At 39.9% G+C, this 21,923-nt stretch overlaps 1 protein-coding gene across 1 annotated transcript in view; it reads left to right on the plus strand.

Annotated features, from left to right (window-relative positions):
- The window catches only part of Pde9 (phosphodiesterase 9), a 144,874-nt gene that overhangs the window by 88,974 nt on the left and 33,977 nt on the right, over positions 1–21,923 (plus strand). The window contains exons 3-4 of the mRNA XM_071780184.1: positions 15,397–15,654; positions 16,417–16,650. Of these exons, the coding sequence (XP_071636285.1) occupies positions 16,518–16,650 (133 nt within the window). The 5' untranslated portion in view covers positions 15,397–15,654; positions 16,417–16,517. The remainder of the gene's footprint in view (positions 1–15,396; positions 15,655–16,416; positions 16,651–21,923) is intronic.

Here is a 21,923-nt window from a genome sequence, read left to right on the forward strand (position 1 = left end):
AAATATCATTTCCATTCGTCTCTTCGCATGCCCGCATAATTTTGCTCAATTTACGTCATAAAAATTTGCACGTAGCGACAGATCATTATCTCGCGCATATGAACAGAGCGACGCCGACGCGCACAGAATGTCGCGAATCAGAAATCCGCTCGTGTTACGCTTCGTTATTGGCTTTTTCGCCGCGTGCGTCATTGCGTGCGGAGAGTTGCGTTGCACGCACACGGTGACCTCAAATTAACGTGACGGCGTGTCGGAGGTCGGTAAACCGAAAGCGCGATGAATGGAAAGTCGAACGCGCGTCCGATACTTACCGTCGCCGAAAATGAGGCATCTCGATCGCGAGCGGACGGTAAATGCATATTCGACGCGCGAGACATTAATTCCGTATATCTCCGTTTCTATTAGATCGCCGATACAGACACGTATTAATAATCCTTTATGTCAGTGTGATTAAAGAGACGTCGTTGCTCAATGAACGAATATCATCATCGATCTGATAGTCGCCCATTTTCATTCGATCTATCACATCTACAGGGCTTTCCTCCCCTTCCTCTCCCCCCATTCCATTTGACTTGGTTAATTTGATTTATGTCCGATCGATGGCCATTATCCTCGGATTTGCCCCGCGCTGGCGGCCCTATCCGAGAAATTCCGAATAGGAATATTGGGGGCATTCCGCTGGGAATACGAAATGTAACTATACCACCCGATGGATGTGCTCGGCCAGCGCGCGCGATGTGATTTTTGTTGGGCCAGGTGTAGCGCGGCACCTGGGGACAAATCCATTTTCTCGTATAGCTACTGCAAACAATTGTCCTAACGTCAGACCGACACGGCGAATAGATGACGATAGATTCGTTGTCCATCCAGTGGATCGTAATTCTTTTTACCTTGATTGTACGGACGATAGATTTGTTTCTATAGGTACAGAGAATACGTTCCTTTTCATGCTACACGGTTCTATTGTGAGCAAGTAACATGTCTTTGTAAATATCGGTTGAGAGGATTTTCAATTCATAGTTTTGATTCCCACGTACACGTGGAAAAATATTATTACTCTCGGACAATTTTACTTGAAAGGGACAAGTAGCAAAACTATTATATGTTATTGTGCGCAGTAGAAACAACATATAGCAGTAATTAATTTATATTTTTTAATATTTTGTTGTGGCAATTGATTTCCGTAGCCATTGGTCGTATAATACGGCTACTCACACAGACTGCAATGACGCAAGTAATTGGTTTACTTTTATTTTCAAAGTTATTTATAATTTTCTTTGGTATAATGTTTCCATGCGCTTGATATTTATGTTGCAACTTGGATCAATATTACTTTTCGTATCTGGCTATCGTTCTCGATGTTTCATAAACGGTCATATTAAGCGACGAAACGTGCCAGTGGCAAGAAGGTTAAACAAACGTCTTAATTAAACGCTCGTTATTTCGACGGCACATTAAATTCAGTACGTTTCCCGCAGGCTTTATCCGATGATTCCAACGAGATACAGACAAAAGGCATTTTTATCAGAGCTGCCGATCGCTTCAACGCGAATCGGAGGTCATATAAAGATGGTCGGTTCTTTCTTTATCTGTGTGAGTAACTAATTGGAATAATTATTATATAAAATGAGAGTATTGATCGTACTCGTTCAAATATTATGGCAACAAGAGCAGTGTCACATGGATGACGCGACGAATATGTTAAAAGATATTGTAGAATTCAAATCTTGTTAGACAATTATGAAATTAATTAGGATAAAATTAAGGTAGATGGCAGATAGAAAGAGACAGGACCACATTGCGTCTAAATGTAATTTATTTATTAGAAAATCCAGTACAAAGCAGTGAAAATAAAAAGATTACAGTCTTAGGTGTGTAACTTTTCAATTCTTACATCAGATTTTTTACTAAATATTGATCACAATAATTTAAGAATATATATCAAATGGCCAAAGATTAATAATGATAACAGTAACGCTTATAAAGAATTTGCAGTACGAAAGACAGGACAATTAGGTACATAAATTATGCCGTCGTCTTATTCGTAATATCATTAGGTAATATTCATCAATCATTAAGTAATAACATAATGCCCATTAAGGGGAAGCGCTCCAAAATCTCGGTGTATATTTTCCGATGTCTTCCCATAAACTACCATTATTATCATCAACATAAATACCGCGCGGTAGCCAGAGAAAGTACATTATCGGGGAAAGCGAGATGGTATAATAAATATCGGCGTCGCTGACCATAATTTATCGGTTACAGGGACTGGATGCGTCCCGGAGTCCCGCGCGAGTTTAATTGCGGGTAAACTCAGAAGAAAAATGGCGCCGTGGCGTCGCGCCAGGCATCGGCGCTCAAAACAATGCGATGCCGTGACGAGTGGCGGCACGAATCCGCCCGGCCGTTGAAATTAATTTCGAATTTTCGACCGAGCGAAACCGAAAGGGGTTGCACCCGCCGCAAATCCTCGGCGGAAAGCGTCGCGGTCGACACTTTATGAGATGAACTCTCGGCGAGAGAGTTAAAGAGTCGCGAAGCAAATGTTTGCACTTGTATGAATAGTTTGGAAAGTTTGCCCCGTGTGTCTTGTAGCTTCGCAACAGATGTGGAAATATAAATTCCATTTACTTCCCGACGAATTCCCGCGTGAGATGTGCGATATTAATGTTCGTAGTTCGTATACGGCACGGAGAACATTACAAGTGTTATATACAAGAGAAACTTTTTATCGCAATCCGATACCCAATCAAATGCGAATAACTCTCGCGACGACGATTCGCATAGCGAGATTCTCTGATTGATTTGCATGGTACCGTTTTCTCTTCGATGAAATGAATCGTCAAATTGCAATTGCCGTTGCATTGTGTTTATTTTTACGTCGTCGAATGTAAGACGTGACAGGGTTTAATACATTGAGAAAAAAAATTGGGTGTACGGTCTAAATTTGTATATAGTTGTTGATCCAATGGTTGATTCAACAATTATTAAATTGCACTAAAAAAGGTATAGTTGATTCATGTGTCAACCATCAACATTTTTAAATCAAAAACTATAGTTAATTCAACTAATGCTTAGTTAAACCAACTAATGTTTAGTATCGGACTAAATATTTTAGTTATAGATGAAATATATTTTGCGTTTTTCAACAAATTTTTTTCTCAGTGTGCCGTTCTTCAATGGCTGATTGAATTGCAACGCGCAGCTTTCTTCGGCGCGCTTATGCATTGCAGTTACAGATTCCGCGCACCGTTCGCGACGATGTTATTGCAGAAACGCGACAAAAGGGGTCAAAGGGGTAGGTTTGAATCGCTGGTTATGACGCCTCAATTATAGCGTATTTATACGCCGTCCATCGTGCGACGCGTGATTTATCGACCTACGGGTCGAGCGCGCAGCGCGAAACGCCGTGTTCCTTTCCACGTGGGTGACACTCCCGCGGAAACCGGTATCGATCCCCGGTGGCGTCTGGGCGCGATGACATTAAGCGAACCTATAAAACTTTGATATTAATCGAAACCGTAAAGTACCACGGGCAAGGCAACTCCGCGACAGCCGCCGGTGCCGGTCGCCGTCGTGTTATCCTTGCGTATCGCTTCGGAACTCCATCGTTTTCTTTTTTCCGCTCGAGATCGCTAACACATCGCGTTATTTATTGCACGCCGTAGCTTCTTGCGAACGGGAACAGGACGAAGTTACGTTATCGAGATACCGCTGGTGAGAAAATGTTCTCTTTAATCTTTCTTCTCTACTTCCAGGCATTAAGTTTATGTTCCGCTTCTTACTCCCGTCGCGTTTATTTTGAAGCGCCGTCGTGTACAAGCGAACATTTTCTCTCGGCTGTACAAACAACTTTCTTCGACAAATTTGGAATCGATATTAAATCCCGAGGTGTACTCCCCGAGGATAACGCGAGATCTTTTCTCTCTTTACAATATCTCTGTCTCCGTCAAAGATGCCTGTATCTTGAATTTTTTTCAAACAAATTCGCGCATCTCTATGTTCTTTGTTCTAATTTTTCAATTTTTAATGCTACTATTAAGAGCTTTAGCACCTAAGGATACTCACGGATCTCATAGTGTGAGCTACCATCGAATTATTATGCGATACTCGTCTGATTTTATTATAACTGATTCGTTTTTTCTTCCGATTTGACCATTCGACAGCGAAAGAGAGAAAAACAATCACCGCGAGAATTAGGAGCAACGGAGTCTCGTTCATCATCGTCGTGCCCGGCATCCGGGCGCGAGCCCTTTTAACGCGTTGCAATTTCGACTTCCGTTCCTTTTGACAGAGCGGGAAGAGAACTCTCGCCCTCCCACGCGATACTAGTTTAATTATCTCGGCCTCTCGGAGGCTGCGGAGGAAAAGTAGACGGAGTTGGAGAGAGAGAGAGAGAGAGAGAGACAGACGAGCTGGAGTTCCAGAGCCACGATGAAGTTTTCAGAGTTTCTCGCGTAGTCAAGGCAGCTGAGGCACCGATATGTTGTTTGCGGATCTCCCGTTTTCCCTTTCCTTCTCTCGCCTCGTTTTTATTCTTTTTTTTTCTCCGTTCCCTCTGAAATCGCTTTAACACGGGCTGCGACACCTGACGAGGGATGAAAAGCCACAGTGAGTTTCCTCTCTACCTCAATCTTCGTCTGTTGTCGCGATTTCCTGTGTCGATTGGCAATTCTTTGAACACGCATCACTTCTTCCACTTCCTATCAGTGAGGAGAACGAAAAGAAAAACATCGTTACGGAGATCAAACGATAATTTGTCGCCCTTTGATCAGAGATGTCATCGCTGGGAAACGCGTCGTCGCGCTTTTTCAAAAAGATTGGTGAGTATATGGAGCTCGCTAAGCTCGGATATACCGCGCGGATTAAGCGCGAATTAATTATCTCAGAGAAGCTCAGTAGAGCTGACATTTTAGTCTTCTAGACGTAATGGCGACTTTATGCCTTTATGATAAAGCTGACGAGGGTGCGCAGGATTGCAGATTAGAAATGCAAAGTGATATGAGAAACTTGACTATAATACTATGCAAAAGTTTATTAACAAAAGACTATATTAACGAAAGACTATATTAACGAAAGTTTATTGTTCTTATCTTTGATATTATTGATGCCTACTTTTTTATTTCTACATTTATAATCTTAACACGATTCTGATTAAATCTTCTAATTTACTCTTTATTATTTTTTATTGTTTAAAATTTTTTTTCAAAACTTCTTGTACGTAGTACAGAGATCTGTTTCGTTCTTTTATCTTCCTTAGTATAGATATAAATTGTCTGTATGAACCGTCGGCACAAGAAATAGATGCAGGAAACTAGAAAAACGCCATTGAGAAAGATCCGTCGTTGTTTCGGCGTCGAAATACTCGAAATACAAGATTCCTGCGAAGTTAATAAAATAGAGAAACGTAATAGAATAAAGATTCGGTCTTGCCAAAGCTCTTTGTCCGTTACCGTGTTTAGATCGATAAACTCGTTATCGGAGAGACGTCGGTTTCGTATTGGAACTAGCTTGACTTCGCGTAAGTCGCTTCTTGTCCAGTCGACGATCCATTTCGACTTTACGGTATTCCCGCGAGTATTCCTCGAGACGCGGAAAATGGTAATTGCCACAATTTCTGTTCCTCTTATCTCCGAGCGAGCGGAAAGCGTCGCCGAGTGGATCAAACGGAATTTTCGTTGCTACTTTGATTAAAGTATAATTATTGAGGTTGCCTGGAGGAATCTCGGGGGTCATCTCTTGCGAGAAAATCTCGTTACGAGATTTCGTTCGAGATATTGCTCCTCTTCGCGATTCCTTTCGTGGCTCGCCTTTCTACCGAAAAGAGTATACATCCCTTATGCGACCATTGACGGGAATCTCGGCTGATTCAGTCACGAAACAGGCTCAATAGCGATAACGAATTGAATCTTATCGTCCCGAACAATTCGATATCCGCCGTATTTTCGCTGAAATAATTAGTTCTTTGTCGATAATTTGTTCTTTATCTGCAGCGTTTCTTTTTCAGAATTTTCTTTTCACTCCAGTTCCAGTTACATTAATTAAATAAATTAGTAATAACATTTAATTACTGTAAATAATTAAACATTATATAATTAGATAATTTCTCCGTTTTGTAACGTCTAAAGAATCTCGACGCGAATCGTCCTTTATTATATATATTTTCATAATGATGATAATTTTCGTGTAATGGAAAATATTAGTTATATGACTCAAGAGAGCTGGCGCTTTCTTTGTTTCACGTTTTATTCGCGCAAAATTGCTTCTGCACGTTCTTTCAGCGACTGATTCAATTGCGAATTCTTCGAGTGCGCCTCGACGGTAAATCGGGACATGACACGAAGCAGGCGGGAGGCATCCCCCTCGTAACCGCGTAAGCTTGTGCGCATTGCCGTTCCGGTACCCGCATGCGGTACCGAGCTGACGCGCCTTGAATATAATGGTCGACGCCGCGAATCCGTCCACGGATATCGAGAGCGGCCGCCGCGCCGCCATCGCCGCTACCGCTCGCAAACGACATAACGCATTTAGAGGGCCGTGCGTATCAGTGTAATGCGATTCCACCCGGAAATCCCTGAATTCATCGAATTCCCATACGCGGGATGCATCCAAACGGCCGTCTGCGTCAATTGCAATTGCATTAACGTGGTGTCGCGCGAACGCGCCACCGCGAGCGATTTCGACGTATCGCGGGGATGACGACTCGCGTCATCGACACCCCAGCTGCCGACCCGATTGCGGTATCGCCGATGCGAGCGATATACGAATATCTATCGCGAGAAATCTTAATATAGATCGCATTGCACGATTCGGTTACGAAAACTAGTTCACCAAGCAATGTTGCCATTACTTTTTATAGATGGCTCTAAAATTATTTATTAATATATGATATAAAATTATTCTTTCAGAAGCGAAACAATTTCGAACAGATTTATTTATTGATATTACAACACTTTTGACACATATGAATAAATAAACAGTTACATCTCTTAATATATTCCGAAATTCTATAACAAAATAAATAATAATACGTCGTTCCGCGAACATTTCACAAAACTAGAAAGAAAAGGGTTTGGAGCAAAGCATTTTGTTCACATTGCATTTGTAACTATTTATATCTTTAATCTTCCAAAGAATAACAATCTGTTAAGATCGGCACAATGTGCGATGTAACGCGGACGATAAATCTTTTGAATTAGCGAGACAAGTAACGTATCGCATGCGCGTCGAAATTTATTTTCCGGATGCATTAAGAAGAGATTTCGGTCATTTGCCTAACTTGGGCCACGCACGTCGTGTTATGCCGGCAATGACAGCTCCTCGCGCCGGAGGAAGGGCCCTTTTGTCGGGCTCGCGTAGGCGTAGAGGTCGTCTTGGCAGCTTCCTCCGTTCCAGAGTCGACGGAAGTGGCCTGGCCACCGTCGGGAGGATGTCACAATTAATGCTGACCGGGGCTCGTTAGTACGTTTCCTTTTTCCCTGACTCATATCGCCGATGCCGGCAACCGAGGAACCGGGAACGCTTCCAAAGATGTTCGGACGAAAAAGGCACTTCCTGAACACACGTTTCAATTTATCTGAGTCTTTATAGGCTCCTGTTGTTGCGCGCATTATAGGCGTATCGTTCTAGTAGCAATGGGGTATTTTTTTCACACCGCTTCCAGTAGCTAAATCAGATAAAATCAGAAATTTCGAATCATTCACGTTTTGCGACATTAACATGCGATATCATGTCCGCGATGATACGTGTGGGCGTAAGTGGCTCGATTCTCGGTGCTATTTAACGTCGTCGCGTCTCACAACCGGCGCCATATATATAAATCACGACGAGATAAAACCTCGCGTATGGAACCTCTCGCGTTGAGCTCGCACCGGAAACGTGGGTTAAGTCGACACTTCCCATAATATTGGCCTCGCCTCTACGTCATGCTAATGCGATATCATGTCCACTGCATGAGGAAAGACGATCGGAAGATAAGTGGTTTTCGACGGGCATGAATAATGGTCGGATATCATCATTAACGATCTGATTCGAGTAACACGGCCAAACCGAGTCACAATGTTATATATTTTCAGTTGCCATCTGTAATCGTATTTGTAGGAGGTCCATATATATTTCGCAATATTTTTAGATTAAATCACTCCATATACACGTCGAATGCCATGAAATTCCATGTCTTTTATTTCTGACCCGGTTTCGGCAGCTCATTTTTTATCTTTTATCAGAATGAATTTCGGGGTCGCACATTCGCGATATATATTTAGAAATATCACAAATGGAAGTGAATTAATACATTGAGAAACATTTCGCTTTGTTCAATTTTGATGTGTATTTTGGGAAAGAAAATTTTCAACATTATCGGCAATGTTATCGGGAAGCGTTTAAGCTTATATTATGTGGATAGCATTGGTTAATTTCTTGGTGCATACATATGTAAGTGTATCGATCGGACGCGTACCAGTGGTTGCAATCAGTTTATGGGTAAGCAAAACGATATGGCCGGGCCATGTTTGTGCTTATCGTGTTTGTTGGTCGTGTATCATATTTGTTTCTTATTCGTGCCGTACGGTTCTTAAAACAATGTCGGCAACGTTGAGGGAAGGCTCGACGAGCGAATCGGCTCTCGCAACTCCGTTGAAACAGAACGAACGAGACTGCCAGCTCGCTTCACCACTAATTAGATCTCGAAAACTAGGTCGCGCCGTTGTAGTCCATGTTGAAGAATGAGGAAATAGGGTACGACTCTCCGCCACGAAATTTTTCAGCGAATTTTTGCTTTATTCTTACTAACGTGGTAGGTAAAGCTTTTAGTTATATTTGGAATATTTGAAAGTAATGTATAGATATACATATAGTTTACATACACACACATACACTGCACCAATCGTATACTCCAGCGTGTTCCATTTCGCGAATTACAAAGTAAGGTTTTGAAAGTAGTTCGGGATTGACATCTTGTATCTGTTTAAAACAGTTTTTGGCTCCGTGTAATAAAAATGATTGAACTCTCTTTCTCTCGTTTTCTCTTTCTTTCTTCCTCTCTCTCTCTCTCTCTCTCTCTCTCTCTCTCTTTCTCTTTCTTGCTCTCTTTTTATTTTAAACAAATATTGTAGCGTGCGATAAAATACTATTAAAAATGTACAAATGAGATATTTTAATTATGTTTTGTGATAAACAGAATTCGACGATTTTATCAAGCTGATGCGAATGTAGGATGCACGTGCGACACGTGTTCACAGGCTGTGGCATTTGTAATGGAACGCATTTGTTTTATGGAAATTTCTCCTAGGGGTGAGGTACACTAATTCCGCGGCGTGCTTAATATAAGGGAATATTGTCTGACCCATACCTATCAATGGCACTGATTGGTCTTATTAATTAGCGTCTATTTCTGTTTGTTGTTTTTCGATATATCGAGGGGGCTCTTCGGTACTTTTCTGATCAAATATTGTGGGAATTAATTGTGATAATTAAAATTATTAAATTAAATATCTATCAAACGCAAGCTTTAAATTTATTTAAAATAATTATCCGATGTATTTAGATTCTCGAAATGTATTTTAATTAAAATGCAATTTAATTAACATCTACATAAGTCGCGTTTTTATTATTAAATAATATTGTAGTTAGGTAAGCGTCTCTTTAAAGTTTTGCTAGAGGAAATCGCTGTGGGAAGGGAATACCGCAGTTTTGGTCCCTGAAGCGATTAGAGTTGAAATAGTTAACTGTTACGATCCAACCTGACGTGATATAATAAATGATAGTTCATGAAACATCTAATATGATTTGAGCTATGCCTCTTTACTATTTGGCTAATTTTAATTCAATATCCATATTTATTACCAGTTTCTTTATACAACATGTCAAAGATAATGATAATATTAATTGAAAATTATAAACGTTTACAAGTAGAAACAGACTTTTAGGATTTTGCGTATCGGAAATCACATTCTCCGTAAAAAAAATAATTTTTGTTTTTTTATTTATACTTATTTCGTTTTGTGATAAAAAATACAATTAACTTCATTTGCATCGCGAGTTTATGTTCAATATGTATCATTAACGGTTATTGCGAACGCACGGGCTAACTACAATTATTTCATGTATTTTAGGATACATTTTATCGATAGGCGAATTAAATTGCACATGGTCGAATTAATCCAATGCAATATTCTCCCTTTTGTAAGAGGGGAAAAAAATATTCGTTCTCTCAATAAAGCCTGCCACTATCGTCGACTCGAAAAATATATGAATTTTTCAACACGTATATTACGCGTTGTTAATCTCTCTTTTCTGCTTTTCTTTCTGCTCAAACAAAACTGTCCGGCTTGTCTTTATAATATACTCGGAAGTCAGGTATTTTACGTGGAAAAGAGGTGTCGCGCATGTGTTTGCCAACGTGTAAATAGTTCTGTATCTCTGTGCCGCGTAGAGAGATTACTGGGTCTATCTGTGTGCTGCATGTTACATTTTCATCTAGTTGCTGACATCTTCTAACTTGGAATTGTCGTAGGATCATTGTTACTCTGGAATTGCACCAGATATATTGTATTCTACGCGAGACTACTATTTCTCCTGAGCTTTCGTAATAGGATGCCAAAATTTTTGCTGAAATGTTGCATTTTAAGCAATTGCATTATAGCGCTTAGAAATTGACAAATTTTCAACAGGAGAAGTAATATGAACAAGCTAATTTGTCAGATATTAAGTTACTTCTTCCAATTAAAATTAAATGTTGACTTGTATATAGGAAATTATTACATTATTTAGTTACTTATTCGTAGACTTTTTAAAATAAAAACCTAAGTAATATCGCGCTCTCAATTCAAAAGCACGTTGCGTAATGGAATAATTTCAAATTTTTATTAACACTTATATTGTTCAGTCCAAAAATTTGTTGTAAAGAACGTAATAACATCAGCGGATCTGTAGCAGCAAAAATCGCAATTGTTTGTGAATGGGTGGAAAGTCGATCGTTTTTAACGACGTACATCACGTTGATCTCTCGATAAACTCGGTCGCGACACACGCTATCGATTGTAACTTGCCGCAAATACGGCGCAGGCGTGACATACTGGCAACAATTGCGCCATGTAAAACACCGAGCCGCATTCTCGAAAATTGGAAAATGGAAAACAGATTAAAAAGGATCGTGCTACACGACCGCGCCACAAACGTGCCACGGCACGGGTCAAAATTAAACTGGAACTGGGAACTCCATTCGCGGGATGAAATTTGGAATCACCAAGGGAAATAATCAATCAAATTTTGATCACAATGATCTGTACGTACCAGATTTTCACGTGCATTTGCATAAAAATATTTCGTTATTACCGGGATGCAAAGCGCGCGGCGTAAAAAAAATTTTTTTATCGCCGCTGTTATTGTTAGAAATGTAATTTCGTTTGACGTCTCTGTCCCTGGTATTTATTTTAAAGGACGCATATGAATATCCAATGCAATCCTTTGCCATCGAGGGGACAGCTGCGTACGTGCGGGTAAATCGAGTTTTAATCCCGTTGCGTCAGTAAAACCCCCCTTTGCCGGGATTAATAATCATCGTGGTTGTGTGTGCATGCCTCAAAGCCGATTGATCGCATAACGCTACGCAGCTCCGACTAATGTCACCTGATAACCTATTTACGGCCTATTTTGCTTTTCTGCGACACACTACCTCGTGGTTGAAAAACGAAAGCGTAATCAAAAAGGTGATAAGAGAAATGCATGTCCGTTGATATTTAATCTGCAAACAATTGCAGATCTCTGGACGCTAGCTTGATCATTTGTCAAAGAATCGATCGTTCCAGGAGAAGAAAATATTTTTAATTTCTACTTTTTTTCTATAATAAACAAGAAAAAACATAAAAATAGTCTGAGATTATAATTTTCTTTATATATACCGCGCAAGAATGTACATCTATTTCTTAAGTATTTACGTTGTATATGTATTTCATGCATGGTTCTATCGCTCACATGCTGAAAATCCCTAAAAAATCATTCAGTTAAATAGGAGGATTCGCTTCGTGGATTTTTTTTCATATTCCGTTACTTTGTGCTATTCGTACCGCAACATCCATTCTAAAAAAAAATCTGCAACGTGAATCAAGAGATGGCTACACATCGGTTATATCCGAGCTAAAAAAAAAGAAATAAACGAGAAGTTGACGTTTCAATTCATGTATGTACGTACGTGCTGTGTTTCCGAAGGGAAAACAAAAACATGGGGAAAATAAGGACAGTATATAAATTCAATAAAAGTAATCTCGTAGCGATTAAAGCTTCCACGGCAGAAACGTGACAATATAGCAGTCCACTGCGCGTCTCTGAATAAATAAAAGACATGGCATTTCAATTATCGCGCTTCATAATTTCGAGTAGAACGGACGAGTATAGGCCGCAGAGCGTCGAGCGAACTTTTCGAATGCATATCTGCGAACCATTCACCGTGTGACAATCCTTCGTTAGGAGAATCCCCGAACGCGTGGGACACGCGCGAGTGTTCATTCGTATAACAAAATTCCTCTTTCTTTCTTTCTCTCCCTCGACTATACGTTTCAAAGTTCCTCTCAGCCGCGGTAAATTATCGAGGAAACGATCACGACGACTTCTTTCTTCCGAGGGAATCACGAAAAATCCTTTACGATCAGTCCAACCGACGCGTTACTTCCCACGAATCTCCATCACGAATGCTGATTGGTTTAAGGTCTTTCGACGTTCGCGACATTTTCCGTCGACCTCGCCGTCAATGCATATCCGGTGCATCTCATTCGATTATGTTCCCCCGCGCGTCTTGCGGCGTTATCGCGTATAAAACTGACTAGTGCAATCCAATTATCGTCATGACGGCCGCCGGCGTCAGGACAGATCCCACCCCGCTGCACGGACAGATTTTATTCAGCTTTGATACGTTACGGACGTCGGCGTCGCGCCGTCGAGCTTTTATTCGAGCTGGTTTCAACCGGCTGGAAAAGATTACCGTATAAAGAAAGTGATGCGATATCGTACGATAGGAGCTCAGATGCAAACCGAAGTGTTTATTCGTGCAATGACAATCGCTGTACTTTAATTTTAATGTAAAAAAGTTAGTTTTAATTTAAACCCTTTCCTGTGTGCATTATTCAAATTATTAAATTTATGGAAAAAAGATTTTGTTTAATAGGCTTGTTATAAATATATGTACAATGTACATTGTACATCTTGATAGATACATGTAATATACATTGATAGAGCCATAAAAACATAAAAATCCATATGTACATAAAATATTGCACTCAAGAAAGTATATAAATTAAATCGTTTGTGAAATAATTCACCGTAATTCTTATGCGATCATTTTGATTTGAATAGTTTCGGTGTTTTTTACCGTCTCTATTTTTTATTATATTTGTCCTGGTTTAATTAAATAACACTTTCGACGCTCCTAATGAACGACATGTCATTATATCACAAATTACTATCACGACTGTAGAGAATAACAAGCAGTGCGGAAATTGGTGACACGTCACTATTAGTCTGTTTTTTGCGCTTCCTGCAGGAGAAAAAGCATTCGATACTGATCCAATTAGACGCCACGATTTTCTTCGCTGACTCGGCTTGTCTCACAGAGTAGAAATTTGCTGAAAGCTGAAGTCTAAAGTCACGCGGATATTGCGCGTCATAGTTAGCCACTTTGCTGAGGAATGATTACTCCCTTTCGACCATCCCACGCCTTTTTACCTCGTACATACCCTCGAGGTACTCGAGGATGGAAGACGGTTGCAAGCAAATTTAACTTAACCGATAATTTGCTTAAACTGCGTTAAACATCAACATGTGGTTCTCAAAGACTAATTATCTTTCTTAAAAGTGAATCCTTGTGATTTTATTTTAATGATTAAATAAATTTTGGTTTATTTTGCAATCGCAATTTGTTATCTGTCTGAAGTTATGCAATATCTTTAAAATATTTAATATAACTTTCAAATTATAATTTATAGATTAAATTTTTTTCAGATTAAAATTAGCGTTGCATTTTTGCCATAGAAATGTTGATTTCAGATTATTAAGAACCACGCCCCCCTGGAATTTTCGATAGAAATCTTCTGGCACGCATACTTAATGGAAAAATCGATATTTGTATATACTGACGATACCAACTGTTTTAATATCTCGTAGTGATATCAGCATGATGAAGAATGATGCTCACGGCAAATTCACGAAGATGTTATAAATTTATGGCATCGCTCTTCTCTTTCGAGGCGACGCCTGACGTAATTCGGGGTGGTAAGTGCCGAGGGTGGCACCGGCTATATCGTGGCTTCTAATTTCCACCGGCGACCTTGGGCAAAGAAATCGTAAATTTCTCACGCCCACGAGTTCTACCTGGGCGTGGCAGGAGCGACGAGAGAAAGCAGATAAAGACAACCGAGGGGATGGAATTTTTTTTCCTCGAGAATCGAAAGCTCTCCCCGTCTTCGTATATGTGATGGTATTCCGACGGCGATTTATCCCCGAAACGTCGCCCTGTCTAAAAAAAGTCGCGCATTTTTCGTGACTTTTTTCACTCTCATCATGACGGAATTGTAAAAGTGCTTTCTTTAATTCTGAATAGAAATGCGTCGTTGGAAGAGCAAAGCTGTTCTGAGCAAAGAAAACTCGATGGAGTCGCTTAAGCAGGAGAGTGAATTTTGTGTTTCCTGATTTTCTCAAATTCTTCTTCGCGCTAGAAGGTACGAATCAACCAAACGAAAAAGAATGTAATAATTATAAAAACTTTTCGCTCTCTATTAGTCTGTACTGTAATATGACACGGTGTTTTTAATTTACATTTTTATTAGACGAATAAAAGGAGTGAGTCGTTTAGCGTTTGACTCGCAACGTGATTTCTCGAATTTTGCTGCTAGTTCTTACGATAAATGCATTTCACTTCGTGCATATACTACATATATATTTCCGGCACGGCAGCGGTTACAGCGCAACCCGTACTTTGCGTACCGTTGTCGGGGAAAGTCCGCGACGTACCCTGTAATCAGAACACTTTCGCTTCGCGAAGTCAAAAGCAATAAACACATTTCGTATCTTGACGCAGATGTGCATCCCGCTCTGGTAATGTGCATGTTTACCTGCAATTTCGACACGTCTTTACCCTAATTTGTACACCGATGAAAAATTACCGAAAAACTCCACGAACAATATTTGATTCTATTCGCTTCTGATTTTAATTTCCAACAAAGTCGAAGGTAATTTTGATCTAAATTATACAAGCGCAAGGAGAAAAGGAATTTCTTCGCTAATCGCCCAGTTGAAATCAGATTATTTCCTATTCTATCATAAATTTTATGAAGATTGATTGCGTTGCATACAATATCATTCCCACTGCCGAAATTAAACATATACTTGATCCTTCTGTTGCAGGATGGAACATGAGGAAACGCGGTGCCGGCTGGTACTAGACGAGCGGTCGGCCACGCTTGCACCTCATCGTCGGTCGTCGTTGTCGACGAGTTCCCGGTACGTCCAATCCCGAAGCAAGCGGCAGGTGTCGCGTGTGACAGCAGACACGAGCTCGATAGGTGCGATAATCGAGGGTGGCCCGGTCGTTGCCGCCGCCGGGCCGGCGATGCGACGATGAGCTCGCCGAGGGTGCTGCTACCCCTCCACACCCGACCAAAGGTAAGACGATCTTGAAACTTCTGATCGAGAGTGTCCTTAACCCGTGCATTTATTTTTTCCTCTTCTCTTTTTTAATTAAGAAAATTTTGTTTTGATATTCAGCTCTTAATTATTTTTGCGACTTATATATGCGACGTTTTATTTTTAACAGAAGTATCTTCTTGAAAGGAATAATTTTTAAGTAATTGACGTTCTATCTACCATCTTTCTACGCGAAAGCGACACTCTGCCTTTGGATAATTTCCAGTTCGTTAAATATTCCTTTAATTGACACTTTAGATGATTGAAAGAATTTGTGTCACATTTTTAGTTAAATTATATTCGGATAAGTTTTTAGTTTGACAAATATTTCTAATATTGATACGTTAGGTGGTTGAAAGAGACATATTTTTAAAAATTAAATTATCCCCGGATAAGTTATCATTTTTTATTTTATTTGGCGTGTAGAGTTCCCTCGTGTAAGATGGAACACTACGTTGATTATACATCAAACTTCAAACCGAGCAACCTTAAGATATTATTGACATGGCATATATCTCATTGATCCGTTTATCCTTTCGATTTTTGCGTAATAAGGGGAAAATAACGAAACGTATAACCACGAGCGCGAGAACACTGGTGCTCGAAGTAACATTGCTTCTTCTTCGTGCCTAGCGAGCGCTATATTTGCGTTACAAAAGCACGACAAACAGGCAGAAGAGCATTGTTAATGCGAGTGGCGACGTTTTCGTGCCTAAGTCTTTCACCTTTGTGCCCCGACAGCCCCGCGTAATACCAAGGCCGGGTAGTCTCGAAAACTGCATCAACGAGGCCGAGCGACGAGGAGCGGTAGGCGGTTCAAGGCCGAAACTATCCGCGTGGCCATGGACCACGAGGCGAGGAACGGAACCGGCAGCAACGACAACGAGGAGTACACCAATATTTACTTCATCGTCGGCGACCGCAGGGAGACGGCCACTTACAAAGCGAATCAGGTCACGGACATGGAACTCAAGGGTGAGTGGGAAAAGGGGAAACGAAAAGTTTCATCGACTTTTCTGTCGTACTCGAGTTAACTTTTTTATTTATTTAACACAACGTTCTCAAAATACTCGTGCGTGTTATGCGAAAGTACGCATATGTTCGGGGCGGTAAGGGCGATCAACTGTATAGTTTTCGTAAAGTCAAGACGTTCGAAAGATTTATTTTTAGACAATCAGATTGTATTAAAAATACGTCAAATATAAAAATACGTTTTTCATGTTTACCCGGTATATAAGTGTACAGAAATTTTACAGACATTGTTAGCAAATCAAATAATTTTTAATACGTAGTAATAATTGATATCATGGAATGAGAGCGATACAAATTTGCAATCACGATAATACAGTTTCACTGTAAAAAGCTATTAACTTGCAACATTTATTGTGTACGTAAAAATATAATAAACTTGTTAACTAAATTTTCAAGTCGGATATTATAGCTTAATTAAAACATTTAGAAGATATTTCCAGCTTTTAGAGAGACTCGGGATTATTGTTCTTACTATCTATATATCTAGATACAATTAACGCTAAGAGTTTTTGTTCATCATTAAAGCTCGGCAGGTCTAGGTGTGAATACAATAAGATTCATTACCGATTCAGGGGTATTCAATTTATCAGCGGTCCAATCGCGACCGAATTGTAAGGGAAAGAGGCATTAACGCGAAAGTTAGCCGTTCATTAATCTTTTCGACGGGAGAGATATTTTATCCCGGCCGAATATCTCACGCCGACCTGGAACACCCTACCCTGTCCTACGTCTCGAACTTTGGCCGCTGCGCGAAGGTACGTTTCGCGGATAAACGCGTGAGAAACTTCCTCCCGTCAATGGTATCGGAAGGCGGGCGAATATTTGACATTCTTAGGATTTAATCAATTATCGATCGTGACATTACGAGACACAACGCGACGCGACGCGACACGCGAGTTAGCCAGCCAGCCAATTCCGCGAACGAGACGTTCGCTTTTGCCCGTCGCCCGATATGAAAGCTTTCACTTCGAAGCACTACCGAAATTATGTTTGCACACACTTCACCTTCGTGCCGTGACCTATCGACCGGACCGCCGCGCCGCGCCGCGCCATTCCTCTCGGCTCGGTCGAGTGGTTGACCGAGTCGGCGCCCCTTACTAACCTCCCGTCGGGGGGTGAAATGACATGAGCACGCACTTGTGCCGCAACTCGTCCCAACTCTTTCAACTCTTTCACGAGCAGGATAATTTTCTCGATTTTCAGAGAAGCGACACGACGACGATCTCGAAAGGGTACAGAAGCAGTTAGATTGAACATTTTTTTTATCCTTTTCACCCGTTGATACTCCGCTCTTTATATTTGACCTGATTTTGGTTTCTTTTCCATCTAGTTTTCCCCCCCTTTTTTTCTGGTTGACGTAGTTTTCCCCTTTCCGGCACTTTATAGTATACCGTATTTTACTATACCACTTTATGCGTTACTGCAATGCGCATTATACTTTACAATGTATTGTAGTATATATTGTACTGTAGTTTTATATTGTACCTTTTATATTGTTACTGCAATGCGTATCAAACATTTATTTATATGGCAGCACAATGGATTTCGTTTAGCTCTCGGGTAATTTGAAGCATTGTTTAATTAGCCGTTGCATTTACGTATTGCTTTATTTCATTATTTATCTATGTACGCTCAATAGATAGTATATTCGAAACTAAAAATTCTTTTAACCAATCTTTGATTGATGGATTAATAATAATTCATCAATCTTGATGAATTAATTTTAATTATTCTGCAATGTGATTTATTCTTAACAACATTGAAACTTTCGCATCAAAAAGATTTAATGATTCTAATTAAGTTCGTTAGACTATTCGATGATGTGCCAATCAATTACTATTCCCGTTGGAAATCATCAGGGGTTGTCAGGAATAGAATATTTCAATTTTCGAAATGTCGGTCAGTAATTATCCCCGCGTGTCTAATGCTAAACATTATCGGGTAATTATTGTAGTAAAATAGTGCGATCACGGTCGATGGTATCGTGCGAATTTAACGGTACGTTACTCATACGAGGCTACATTAGTTAATTAAAATTCTAATGCAATTACAACAGGTGTACAACCTTGTACGCCTGTTAAGGGAGACGGCTTTGTCAGCAATGATGTTACCGGCGACGTTACACGACGGTACAAAGTCATACTACAACACGGACAAGTCTCGTCAACGGGGGCCTTATCATACAGGATGATCTCCGACCCGTTGCGTTGTCCTAAAGCCGAGAGCTTTCCGACCCCTTTAACTTTCCTGTTTAACGCTCGAGAGGACTGCACGACATGTTACCTCGTGATTTTTCCCTTAAAATTTCAGCTCGTCAATCAAAATTGACGCATGCAAACTCCATCGCCAAAAATAACAGCTTTTTTCCCGTTCTATCGATCACGCGGATACTAAAAACAGTACTAAAATGAAAGGTCACTATATTAATTAATAGATTAAGAGGATTAATGGACCGAAAGAGATATACAATATGCAGATCTCTGTCCATGGACATTCAATTTTAATGCTGATGCCGGGAAAATTGAGCTCGCGTCGTTTATACCGATCAATTTCAATGTCGATTTTAAGAATGTAACATTATTTTAACTACCTTCCGCAGCCTTGTGTGTTCCCAAGATTATTACATGCCATCGTTGTTACGATCGTTGTTATGACGGTCATATCCCTGCTCCCCAGGACACTGTTAGGTTCTCACGTTCTTCCACCCTGGTAGAGACCGGCCATGGAAATACTCCGCTCGCGTCGTCCTAGTTCCCTCGTCGCAGTCGCTTCCACTTAACTAAAAAGCCTTTTAACGAGGCCGACTTCGCGAAAAATGTGCCGCGAGGATGCTACGCAACCGATCGATATCTCGTCACGAGGACTCGGAATCGAAGCTTCGTTTTTCGCCGGGAATGAGAATTTCTCGACGCCTTAGGAAGTATAGAAAATGCGTCTCTTCTGATATGGGAACAAGATTTTTCCGATAATTATTCATCGAGCTATGCCGGACGTAGACTCTGCGAGAAAGAAAATTGAGGAAAAAAAGATGATGTTGCAAGGAGGTATCTGTAACAAAAATGGAGAAAAGTTTTCGTTTTGGCTGAAATTTTTTGTTTTTCCGGCACGCGAAGAACGTTCGTCAGGCTTTTTACAGTAGTTCTTGCAATTTCCCAAAGGGTTGTTAAAGTAGAGCTGGCCAAATTGGAAAATCGAATGCCCGACTGTGGGTGCAGCCCTAAATGTCTCGCTGATATTTTAGATGGCGGCCAGCCACATTGCCCGACACGTGAAACGACCGCTTTCAACCGTTTTATTGATCATAAGCAGAATTGCACGTTCGTCGGGCCTATTTTTGTGCTCTCTGGGGAGAAAAAACGTAAACGATCGCAGAGAGAAAAAATAATATACTGCAAGTGGCAGATTGGAGACGTCCAAATAATTGGAGAGAAAATTTTCTCGGTGCTGCTGTCATTTGCTTGAAAATTCTTGCTTCGCATTATTAATTAGTTTTATTTAAACAATCGTGTTATATATAATTTAGTATTAATTTCTATATACCGATATAGTTAAATTAAAATTTAACAAAGATAATTTTTCTATATTTTATCTATACTTTTCGTTACCAATCTTTCGTTTTTTATTTCTTTCTTGAAAATAAATTTTCTGTTTTTTTCCACTTCTCTCTGTTCTTTAATTATTCGTATATACAGCAAAAAAAAAATATATATAAAGGATATTTACAGTTCTCAATACATAAAAGATGACCTATGCTTTGTCATGAGCTTAACAAAGGAATTAAATGTGCATGCTTTCATTTAACCGTGACGCTGAACGCAAAAGCGAATAATGTTGTTTCTGTGTTTATCTTCTTTTTTTCTATGATATCTCTATAATAGTTATACCGCGCTGCATTGAGATATCGCGTTTTATACCGTCATCTTTATTGGTCCTCGAAACTTCGCAAGGTGTGTCTCGCCTTCTCGTTATAACCAATTTGCCTTACGTCATTTCTTTTGATGTTTTTGCTATCACTGTAAACCTACCGGGCCGTTTTGCTACGGCATGAGCAAGCTTTTGTTATCGTGATATCTCATTATCCGAGACGAGAAATTAATATCGGATGCCGTCATTATATTCTCTCGTTACGAGATTGTTGCTGCGATGTGAAGTCGACATTCCGACGCGTTTCTCTCTTTGTGACGTGAATAAAACGCGAACAATCTCGAAATCGCATCGCTACGGCGATAATTCTCGTTATCTTCATAGACAATAATTCAATTTACTTTTATTTTCTTTTTTTTCTTATTAAAAAAAAGTGTAACGCGATTTCGCGAGAATTTCTCTTAATGCGAGAGACGTATTAACACGACTTTCCACTCTGTATTTGAAAATACTGCAATTACGATTTTATTTAGGAAAATTACGCGAAATCAATTCCTCCTCAATTTTCGAGCCTCTCCTTGGTATCCTGTGAAGGTTTCAAGCGAAGCTTGAACGTGTAACGAGGTGCATTTACGCATTTACCTAATGCAATACACGGCCTCTACACATATAGACATAAATATCGATCGGTAGGCTGAGGCTCTAACACGCTTGTGACCCACCTGCCATCTAATCAAGCCATGTCTCGAACATCCCTTACATCCTATATTACCAGCCAACTTGCGCAAAAGACATTCCCGATATTGACAATTTCTTCTTTATTTTGAAATAATATGCATACGGTATTAGAAATCGCAATACAACAACGCTAATATTGTGCCACAAAGATTGTTCCGAATAAACAGAAAAAAAGAGATGGAAATATAATTTAATTAATTTAATTACATAATTAAAAATTAGTTGAGAAACAAAGATAAGAATGAATAAAAGTTACGGTAAAGTTCATATGCATAAAAGTGTAAAAATAAATTTCTGAGAAAGAAACAATCAACGTGATGGATATGAATATTTCTCTTGCATTATTTTACATCTCCAATTTAAGGAATAACAGTGCCTAACTTAAGGGTCGTTACTTTCGAATCTTGAATATGAAAATAAGGTTCTTGTCGAGTGCAATCTGTTTCTATTGATTTAACAATCTTGCTGGAAGCGGGAAGTTTACGGCAGCACTAAGTGAGTCGGCCACATTATATGACACGATTTATTTTGCCCTGAATAAGCTTTCTATCATTGTCGAGATCTTAAAAAAATCCTTTCTCTCGGGAAATATTATTCTTTTGGGACCAAGTTTT

This window comes from Temnothorax longispinosus, chromosome 6, assembly GCF_030848805.1.
Source record: "Temnothorax longispinosus isolate EJ_2023e chromosome 6, Tlon_JGU_v1, whole genome shotgun sequence".
NCBI classification, from domain to species: Eukaryota; Metazoa; Arthropoda; class Insecta; order Hymenoptera; family Formicidae; genus Temnothorax; species Temnothorax longispinosus.